The 10,469-nt window shown below is 43.7% G+C and overlaps 5 protein-coding genes across 5 annotated transcripts; 3 read left to right on the top strand and 2 right to left on the bottom strand.

The window, feature by feature from the left end:
* Positions 1-173: 173 nt before the first annotated feature.
* On the top strand, positions 174-2,010 carry FA14DRAFT_166960 (polysaccharide synthase; the record flags this gene model as incomplete). Its single annotated transcript, XM_025500057.1, has 2 exons — positions 174-1,524; positions 1,573-2,010. The coding sequence occupies 2 exons, from the start codon at positions 174-176 to the stop codon at positions 1,800-1,802; spliced, it is 1,581 nt and encodes a 526-aa protein (XP_025358400.1). The 3' UTR covers positions 1,803-2,010.
* FA14DRAFT_183726 (uncharacterized protein) lies at positions 1,926-3,359 on the bottom strand (the record flags this gene model as incomplete). The annotated part of the gene is made up of 3 exons (XM_025501332.1): positions 1,926-2,381; positions 2,445-3,189; positions 3,274-3,359. 3 exons carry the CDS (start codon positions 3,357-3,359, stop codon positions 2,049-2,051), a joined length of 1,164 nt encoding a protein of 387 aa, XP_025358399.1. The 3' UTR covers positions 1,926-2,048.
* Positions 3,360-4,039: 680 nt separating this feature from the next.
* On the top strand, positions 4,040-7,325 carry FA14DRAFT_159829 (uncharacterized protein). The gene has a single exon (XM_025498407.1). The coding sequence runs from the start codon at positions 4,344-4,346 to the stop codon at positions 7,104-7,106; it is 2,763 nt and encodes a 920-aa protein (XP_025358398.1). The 5' UTR covers positions 4,040-4,343; the 3' UTR covers positions 7,107-7,325.
* A 271-nt stretch (positions 7,326-7,596) lies between these two features.
* FA14DRAFT_188126 (uncharacterized protein) lies at positions 7,597-8,344 on the bottom strand (the record flags this gene model as incomplete). The annotated part of the gene is made up of 1 exon (XM_025501641.1): positions 7,597-8,344. The coding sequence occupies one exon, from the start codon at positions 8,342-8,344 to the stop codon at positions 7,628-7,630; it is 717 nt and encodes a 238-aa protein (XP_025358397.1). The 3' UTR covers positions 7,597-7,627.
* An 837-nt stretch (positions 8,345-9,181) lies between these two features.
* On the top strand, positions 9,182-10,389 carry FA14DRAFT_170829 (uncharacterized protein; the record flags this gene model as incomplete). Its single annotated transcript, XM_025500296.1, has 1 exon — positions 9,182-10,389. The coding sequence occupies one exon, from the start codon at positions 9,182-9,184 to the stop codon at positions 10,292-10,294; it is 1,113 nt and encodes a 370-aa protein (XP_025358396.1). The 3' UTR covers positions 10,295-10,389.
* Between the last annotated feature and the right edge of the window lie 80 nt (positions 10,390-10,469).

Raw genomic sequence — 10,469 nt, 5'->3', positions numbered from 1 at the left:
CTATTCTTTACAGATTGCAATCATCTGAAGAACGTATCTTGCAAGCCATATATAGGATAATCAGTCACTCTGCTTCACAAACGCATTCAAGACGAAAAGGGCCACACACTTAACGATCAATCTGTTACGATTCATCTTGCAACAACAAATACCCCACATACACATAAAGCAAAATGCTCTACCTCACTGCGGATCGATTTCCAGTCTTTGTGCCTTTTGGTGTCATTGGATTTTATAGATACTTTTGGTATCTAATACGAATGGCAGCCGCTCTTGTTTATAGACCAATTCCTCCTCCGATCAATCCGACATACATTGCAAACGAAGATGTAACGATCATCGTTCCAACGATTGATGCAGGTGAAGAATTCAAAGAAGCTGCGTTCAGTTGGCTACAGGGTAATCCAGCACAGATTATCATCGTTACAGAAGAAAAGATGTTGGAACCTTTGCAGGAATTGGCAAATAGCGTTGACCCAAACAAAATCAGAGTTTTAACTGTGCCAAGAGCGAATAAGCGATTACAGATGGTACATGGTATCAAGCATGTGGAAACGGATATCATCGTCTTTGCTGATGATGATGCAATTTGGCCGCCGACAATGTTGCCTTGGGTATTAGCATGCTTTGAAGATCAATCTGTTGGAGGAGTAGGAACGAGTCAACGTGTTAAGCCGCAAGGGTACAAGATGACTGTTTGGGAAACGTTGGCGGCATTCAGACTATCAATCAGAAATTTTGAAATTGCTGCTTCTACACATATCGATGGAGGCGTGCCTTGTCTTTCAGGCAGAACGGCGGCCTATCGAACTGTGATATTGAAGGATCCCGCCTTTCTGCACGAATTCACACATGATTATTGGCTAGGGAAGTACTTGCTCAATTCAGGTGATGATAAATTCCTTACCCGATGGCTAGTATACAATGGCTGGAAGACGTACATCCAAGTATGTCCACAAGCAGAACTTCTAAGTACGATGAAGCCGGATTGGCGATTCTTGAAGCAAGTTTTACGATGGACGCGAAACACATGGAGAAGTGATATGCGTTCGATTTTCAAGGAGAGAAAGGTATGGACAGCTCATCCTTATGTTGCTTATAGCATGTGTGACAAATTCATCAACCCTCTCACATTGCTCGTTGGACCTTGTTTGGTGATTTACCTATGTACAAAATCCGGCAAAGCGGCAAAAGAAGGAGGATATCATTTGCCTGTCTGGAACATTTGGGTGTCTTACTTTGTTTGGATTATGGCAACCCGGTCCGCTAAGCTGTTGCCACACTTATGGTTCAGACCGCAAGATATCATCTACGTACCGGCCTATATCGCATTCGGATATTACTTTGCAGTGATGAAGCTCTATGCTTTGTGCACTTTGCATGAGACTGGATGGGGTACAAGAAAAGGTGTTGGATTACCAGAAGAAGCAAATGCATCGAAAGAGGCCGATAAGATGGCAAATTTGTTGGGCTTGCATGGCTCAGACATCATTGCGTCACCTCCAAACAGTCAAAGATCTTTCAGTCCATCCTCAATTCCTAGCACAGTTCGCAATAACCAGCAATTTAGAGCTCTGGATCGAAACGCTTCCCCTTCACCACCTGATTATTCACAACCTAATACGCCTAACCTATCATCATCGTCACACATGCAAAATGCACAACAGATACAGCAAAAGCGAAGATCGAGTGGTATACCTGCACGACCGCAACCACGAAGGCAAGATGCAGTAGAGCTAATGACGATGGGACAAGATTCACAAGATCATACGAAAAAGTCTAGCTTTTCGTTGATGAGATGAAGAAAGATGTGGTATTTGTGTGAGAAACACGTTATTGCCTCCGTCACAACAACAACAACAACAAGACGAAGTTGGCATCGTGTCTTTGATATTTTATTTTGCTTTCTTCTTTGAAGAACACTGCAGTCCGATCTGCCCTTTTCGCTTGCGCTTCTTCATTCATGTACAAGTATGTTTATACAGTAATTTGTATTATTTTTTCAATGGGCGAAAAGCCTACATCTTCATTCAATTCATTCGCTCGGACTATTTACCAAAGTAGTCCAGGCCATTGACAGATAAACTTTTGTTTTTAGGAGGAGCTTTTATGAAATTCACCAATATATTTTGAGACAGTGGTATTGGACCTCCCTGGTCTGATCGTTGAGGAAAATGGGATTCTTGCTCGGGTGTCTGCGCAGGATGAATGCCATTTGTACGGCGGATCGGGCTTGGCAATATTGATGTATTTGCGACATCTTGATCGAGAGGCTGCATGCTGAATGCATCCGATGACGTAGACGGATACAATTCATCTACCGGGTAAAGTTGATCGTCTGTATCTTGTTCTGTCATCTGATCCATATAGATGTTTGATGGCTGTATTGCGAAATCATGAGACTGTCAGTTCCGGACTTTTAAGCCATTATTATGCACACTCACATTTTTCAATGACGGCGGTGCGGATGCAACACTGTTTGCCTGCGATAGCCAAATATTCTTTGAGGGGTTCGCATCTGTTTCCCAGAACTGATGCGAGCTCTGAACAGCAGTCGAGGAACTTGGCTCTGAAGGACCAATACTTGAAATTCGGATCGGCGACGATTTTATACGCTGTACTATTGGTTGATTGTGCCATTCAAGAAATTCGTCTGCCGTACTACTCGAAGGCCAAGACGCAGGAAGGGGTTGATAGATTGGCATTCGCGTGTCATGTTGATCGTCCAGTGTCTCATTGCGTTGCCAGGGTGGTAGGCTCTCACGGCCATCACTGATTTCATCGCGCCAACCATTCGATTGTGCATTCACGGCGTCATGTTGAGTTGAATGCATTCTTTCATCCGGCTTCTGCCTCGACAATACTTTTCGTGCGCCGGCATATGTGCTGCCTCTTGTAATCGGCGACAAAAGCTGCTGAGACGAAGAAGAGGAAGACGTGTGCAGTGACTGAAAGATGCGCGATTCTGGCTTGAACCGTTTATTTGGTCTTCTCATTGCTTCGTATGCTCCATTCAACCTTTCAAGAGTCTCAAAGTTGGGCTTAGTATTGTGTGAAGGTATCGTAAGATGGTTCTCTGGATCGATGAATAAATGTGATGTATGCTTCTCTTGATCACTTTTTTCAATGAAAATGTTTTCTTGATCATCTTCATCGTGCAAAGGGTCGGATCGCGATTCGTTGGAGGCACTTCAGAGATGGGGAGATAACGTCATGTAAAACAGGTCAGAGCCATTTATCGAAAACGTGTTTCCTTTTTTCTCAGCCACTCACCTCGCTTTCCTTTTTCCCGTGAAGGATTTACGTTTCTTGTTAAACCGAAATGGCCGTGAAGTTTCGCCTTTTCGTTTTTCTACCATGACCAATGTGTCGTGGTCTTACAGTAACCCTTACCTTTGATGATAGTCAAGAAGTGATGGTGCATTCAATCATAGAGCATTATCGGTCCGATTGGATTCAATATTCCGAATGTATGCGCTTTCAATATAACATCAACAACCATAGGCACTTTATGTTTTATTTGGGTACACAGCTTATGCGTACGCGGCGTCCGCCTCCTGTGCAAATTACGTTTATAACTGCTGCTATATTCGGACTGTAATGCTACATTCTCTATCGACCTTCCTTCCGTACGATCACAAGTTCGGCTATACTTAAGATCTTGCTGACTACAAGGTCTGCTTGTTCAATTCAGGCACTGGCTGTTCGAGAGACTTGATTTGATTGCCTGTCATAAAATGCCCGAAGGTGAAGTTAGCCTGACTGATAGAAAGCCTTGAAAGGTATACCGAGCTATAAGCTTCAATACACGCTAAGCCCCTCCCCGCTCTTTCCCAGACGAGAAGAAATGCCACTCTACAATCAGAGTGTGTTCGGCCTTTTTGCTCTGCTTGTGTGAATTCTGAAACAAAAATAATAAGCAGCAAGCGTGCTGAAAAAAGGAAATAGGCGAAGGGGCAGTCAAATGTTGTACAATTTGAAACGTCTTTATCCTAAAAACCCCACGTTGCGGATGAGCGCTGCGCCGGTATACAGCATACCTTCATCAATTCCACATCTTCTCATCCTCGGTATCCCTTCCTTCCTTCATTTCGATAGCATCGACAATACTCTATCTTGACAGAGCCCATCATTCGTTTCACCTTACATCTCGGCATATCGCCATCTATTCTCTTTTGGCAACTTTCAATAGTGTCGGTTTTGGCAAATTTGAGTGACCCCTTTTTACCATACATTCAGGTGTCATTCTTTGATTAGGTTCAGAGCTAGAAACTTCTTCCTCAGAGTTCGATCATACCAACAATTACACTGCACAACACTATCGACCATCAGAACCCAACAAGATGCTGTGCATACCAAAGTCAAACCATCGGGCAATGGTAGATGAATGCTATCCTCCACCCAAGAGTTTAGCGAGCATTGGACCAGAATACAAGGCGAACAGTAACGAATTGAGCAAGTTGACATATTATGCAAACCGTAAACCTGAAAAGTTGACAAAAGTGGGAAAGTATTTGGAAACCAAAGCAAATGCTGAATCTAAAGGTGTTTCAGGTTCTGGACAAGCTGCTGATAAAGCAAAAGGATCTTTGATGGTCACTTTGGCAATCACAAAGGACTTGATCACCGAATGTCATCGCGATATCAACTATTTTGCCTCATCTGCCGCCAACATCCTAAATGCCGCTTTGCAAGGTGCTGCAAAAGGAAATGCGGGAAAGCGTGATTTAGACATCACTGCACGATCTGCTGCTACCTTTTTCGCTTTGTCCAATTATTTGAACTCTGCCTCCAATTCTCTCGATGCAGAGAGTACTCGTCAATACATCAGTCTGATTTCGCAATTTGCAAAAATTGCCAGCGAACAAGGAGGTGATAAGGAGAATCAAAATCGTGTACGATTGATCGGTCTGGGCGCTCTGTCAGGTGCAATCGGATCTGATGCATTCTACACGCCATCTTATACCCAACAGCTTCAGCAAATCTTGCCATCCCTCTTGGCAAATATTGACTCGAACACATATGCAAGTCAGGATATCCAAGCTGAAGCTGGAAAGATTGCAGAATCAGGTGCAGCCAGCAAGAACGAATTTGCTGCACAGAGAAAGCCAGTCAATGCACGCAGTGTGCCCAACTTTGGTTTGACAACAGGAGAAGAAGCTCCTTCGGACGAGTTTGTAACATCAACTGCTATGGGAAACATACATGCCATCATTCACAACGGAGATGCTTCCCATGTTCAAGCATTCGTTGCTGCTCTTGTGGATTACTTTAATGGTAAATTGGGTGCAAGCAGGCAATGGGCCAACACGGATTGGTGCTGTTGGGTCACACAAGCAATCAGCAGCTGGACAGCTTTGCAATATCGCTTCATCATTCCAACAAACTTTGTCGAATACCTTGTTGGCGACACTGATGGCCCGACGGAAGAAAAGCACCACACTTTGGTCGCCATCATCACTGCCCTTCTAGGCGGCAAACTCAGCATGATCGGTCTTTCTACTTCAGACACCGCCAACAACCTGCTCGGATTTGCTGTCAGAAAAGTTCACCAAGACAGAAAAGACTCGCTCTTGCCGCCATTGGTGGGCGCTGTAGGATCTTTGGGAACTCACATTTATTATGCTGATCAATTGAACGATTTAGCGGAAGAAATCACTGCAAGAATTGCAACTATTGAATTACCACAGACAGAAGGCACTCAAGGCGGACCTTCTGTCACATATACCGATAGAGAAGAGGCGAAAGAGAGCATTCGTATGCTACTTGGATGCTTTGTCAAGCTGATCAACACTGCAAAGAGCTCAAGTGGTCAAGTGCAAAGCAACGGTGTTTCATCAGGTACACGATCACAAATTTCGCCATCAGTTCTACATCAGACTGCAAGTCTTTTGGCATCGCCCGATCAATGGGTACGACAATCATTTGAAGAGGCTCTTTTGGCATTCCTTGTGAGCGAGGTGCAAAAGACTACATTAAACGAGGATGATCCCTTGTCTGACAGATTGGGTTCTAAATTGAGCATTGAGGCTACTGGTTTCACTCATTCCTTCTCTGCTGCGTTGTACGTGCTGACGACAAGTCAAGGCTTGCTTGCACCTTCGTCACACAAAGAGAGTCCACTCGAAGCTCTTCCAGCTATTGATCGTTCCAACAAGGAAAGAAGATCGTCTAGCGAAAACGCCAAAAAAGCTGTCCTACCAACCGACATTGCCGCGCTTGTTCAAATTCTTGATAACATGGTGGAAAGATTGCCAGTGGCAACAATCTTGGGTGTCGTGCCTGCATTGTTGGCTATCAACAAAGATTCTTCCTCCTTACCGGATCCTAGACAAGATGCAGCGAATACGCTTGTCAAGAGTGCATTGAACAAGATTGGATCAATGTGCGGCATTAGCGGATTGCAAAACAGTATTTTCCTCGATAAGCTTCCAAATTTCCCACCACAAAAAGGATCAAAGATGCAATCGTTCGAAGATGCAGGATTCGGCGGAAGTGGAAGCGGAGGAGGCAGTTCTATTCGATCGGATTCAGTGATCAGCTCTTTGTCAAATTGTGTGAAGTTACAACAAGCAACTGATTTAGACGCAAAAGCATTGCAAAATTGGTTCGGACGTGATTGGAGTGTGCAAATTGCAGTTGATGATTCGTACGTCGGAGCATCTCCTTTCAAATCTGCCGAAGATGATGTGGCTCCAGGACAAAGTTCAAGCAGATTTGCATCACCTGCCGTTGATCGTGAAGCAGCTGCTCCGGCCATTATTACTAATAGTGAAAGTGGAGTCAGAGTGGATGACTTGCGACAAGCTTTGGGCAATCGATCATACGGTAAAGCAGATTATGGAGGCAAAGCTGAATCGATCAGCAACGGAAGTGTCATTCAAGCAGAAACAAACGGTCATCTTTTGCCAAACGGATCTAATCTGGATAAACGTACGAGCAGAAGAGCAAGTCGTAAGATCAGTCAACCTATCAAATCACAAGCCGTCAATGGCGTCACAAATAGTACCGTTGGAGGTCTTTTGGATTCCATGCGTGTGGGATTGCCGGAAGAAGAAGCCCAGACGAACGGACAAAAGCCAATGGCTGCTCCGTACGTGCCCTGATCTGGATGACTTTCCAGATTTTTGCTCACAATCAAATGCATACCCAATTTTTGAAATTTTCGTCGAACTGAAATCAACACTGCACATTCTTTTTCCTCTCGATATAGGCTTGATACATATTTGCCATTCTTTTATCTTCATTCACAATATACACTTTGCTTGTCATACCGTCTTTGTCCTTTGCTATGGGAAGAAATGCATAAAATTGACATCATGGAATGATTTCATCGGAAGGTGAGTGTGAGTCAGAAGTGGTTTAAAGGACATCATCGTTATTAGATAGTAGAACCTAGTGTACCCCCATGACAGAATCTAGAGACATCTCTTGTCAACTATAAACAACACCGCAACAAATCAGCTAGCCATTAAATCTATCTTAAACACGACGACAATAAGCTCTCTCAGTTCCTCCAATGATGAATTACATGCATTGTACAAAGCATGCATGAAACTTAAACTTATGTAGGAACAAGATCATTCTTTAAGACTTCTCGAGATTGTGTGTCTTCCTTGAAAAGTTTTTAAAGCATCCTCCTGCCCTTCTCCAGTCGCTTGGATACTCGTTTGGCTAGGGTAGATGTCCAATCTTGACTGCCTTGCGTTTGCGTAGGTGATGGCGGTGCTTCCTTCTCTTCTGCAACAGGTCCTTGGCCGGTGGATGGCGTGGGGCCTAGTTGATTGTCCTGCAATCGTGATGTCTCCTCTTCTTCTTTGGAGGCAAGGTCTAAGTCTTTCTTTGATTCCACTATAGGCATTGCTTTGGCAGGTGCAGGAACACTTTTAGGTCGCTTTTTGAGAAAGAGAGTTGACACATCCAATCTTCTTGGGTGCGGAACGGGAGATGGTCTAGGCATAGGTGGTGCTTTGTTTTTTCTCATCTTGTCTGGAAAGTCTTTCCAAGCTATCGTAGTAGCATTTTTGCCATCAGTATAATGTTCAGGCTTCCAAAGTGCTATACTTGATTGCCAAGGATAGATGACCAACATCATGCAAACCAACAGAATTGAAAGCGTGAAGACTATATGTGTCTCATCAGTTGCATAAACACCTTCAGAATTGAACTGTGCCAAGTGTAATTGATGTTCTCGTTCACGTCGTGCGATCTCTTCTTTGATGATTCGCTGACGATCTGCTTCTACTTCTTCTGGCGTTCTACGACCATGTTGTGGCTCAATGAACTCTTTCTCATCCCATACCCTTCTCCTTCGTAGTACTTCTGGATGTGCAAGAAGTGACATCTTGAATAAGTGTGCTGTTGGAGGTAAGAAACAAGCTTCTGATATTCAAAAGTCTTCTCCGTTGTAGGGAGTATTGTGTGATAGCAGTTGTGGCGTATGGCGGCGCGCTTTACTCCGGAGCCGTAGATCTGCTCATTTGAATGTAGCCCCATGATTCAAAAAGCCTGTGGGCGTAAGTCGCCATTTCAAAGCAGGAGACAAACTTGAAGAGTAGCAATAGTTTATGATCTTCTTCATTTCAGGCTTGACCGTGACATCTTGCGCTAGGAGGCATATTAGGGGACCGCAACTGACCCTGTAGCGAGGCAATCAGTGAAGAAGGAGTGTTGGCGCAATCACGTTAGGGTCAATGTCGGCTCCTGAACAAAAGAATGGAAACACCATTGAACATCTTTTTGAGGAGGCCATCTGTTATTTTGTGGTCCATTGAACGTGAATTGTGATGTGTAGGGAAGAAGATGTGTACTTCTTTCTCTCTTTATTGTCTAGACTTGAGAACGCATACATTGTAGCGGGCAATACGCATAAGCGTGAGTACGTACGCGTGAGAATGTTTACCTTTTGCCGCATTAATAGGCCTATGTGTGCGTGTGTATGCGGCTGTAAAGATAGGCTAAGTATTCACTTTTGCCATGAGACACATGTTCAACTTCATCCTTTACTTCCGTCGGTACCAATTGACATCGATTAGTAATTTGAGACAATGATGGATTTGCTTCCGTATTCCAAAATGCATAAGAAGGGCAAGTTAACCATACATCAACACCATGTCTTCCACCATATCACACTATTTGCCCCTCCACTATCCCGTATATCTGCTCTATTCACTGCTTACCCATGATGATACACGTTTTCAATGATGAAAACATTCAGAAGCCAGAAAAAGGAAAGGAAGCACTTTCCATCAACAAGGTAGAAGCTCCTTCTTCAATCATTTCCAGCAGTTCCCTATCAACTTCAGAATCCAGTTCTCGATCTTATGCTACTTCCAACACCAGTGAACTCGCTCAGCCAAGAGCCAATGCATGGAAGACTGTCTCACCACCAAAGAATGGATCCGTTTGGGACAAAAAAGTAACCACTCCAAAAGCATCAGATGAAGTACAGTCTATTCGAAGACCACGCAGCATTGTTGACATTATCATTGCTGTAGAAAAAGCAAAAGCTGATCAAACCTCACAATGGCGTCAAACAGAGCACAATGCAAATTATTCAAACGGAATTTCTTCGATTGTTGATGCTTATGATGGTCCTTATCTTAATTCACAAAGGATATCAAAACAGAATTGTGTGGTCAGACCGTCTTCTTCCACGTACAGTTCTTCACAAAGATCATCTTCCAACCCCGACACTGTTACAGCTTCGCAAGTTTTGCCGCCCCTTCCACCACCACCGCGTCCAAATGCAACCAAACAAGAACATCATAGGTACTTCTATGCATTGAGAAAGGCGACAAGATTGCGCAAACAAATGATGAACGCATCAAATTCACCGCCGCAAGAGATTAAACGACATGGTTTTCAAATGAGCGGATCAGAAAGCTCAACATCTTCTTCAGGTGGTGGCGGTGGCTCTGGCTCTCAACATTCTCGCTTTAGACGTTATTCAGAATCATCAAATACCGATACAAAATTGCCTTTTATGCAACATATCTCCAATACCAACAAACAACTTTCTACCGTGATCAATCCTCATTCAAGCCAATCAACTTTATTTCCTGTTCCTCCTCAAACGCATAATCCAATTGCAATGTATCAAGATGATCTTCATTCGCCTTCTTATATCGCTATGAAAGCTTGGCAAAACACATCCTTGGCTTCTCGACCAAAGCGTGCATATGATCCTCAATTTATGCTCGATATCCTTGATTCCGATGATAAAGAGACGCAAGAACTTTTTCTTGACTTGGACGCTACTATTCGATTACAACATGCTGAACTTGGCTTCTGACAGATTCCCATTGCCTCCTTTTGCTTCTCTATCTCATTGATTGCTTCTCATACTTCATTGCACTAGCCCTCTATCTTTTCACTTTCATTTGCTTCAATCATTGCTTCGCATCGCCACGTACTATAGTTGCTGAAGTGCAGTCTGATTCTTCCTCATGTTAGCTGACCTCCAATAA

The sequence above is a fragment of the Meira miltonrushii genome (genome assembly GCF_003144205.1).
Source record: "Meira miltonrushii strain MCA 3882 unplaced genomic scaffold FA14scaffold_1, whole genome shotgun sequence".
Taxonomy (NCBI): Eukaryota; Fungi; Basidiomycota; class Exobasidiomycetes; order Exobasidiales; family Brachybasidiaceae; genus Meira; species Meira miltonrushii.
This window is presented reverse-complemented; position numbering and strand designations above follow the sequence as displayed.

Coding starts and splice junctions, on each gene's coding strand:
- FA14DRAFT_159829 (XM_025498407.1), top strand. CDS start 4,344: ATGCTGTGCATACCAAAGTCAAACCATCGGGCAATGGTAGATGAATGC.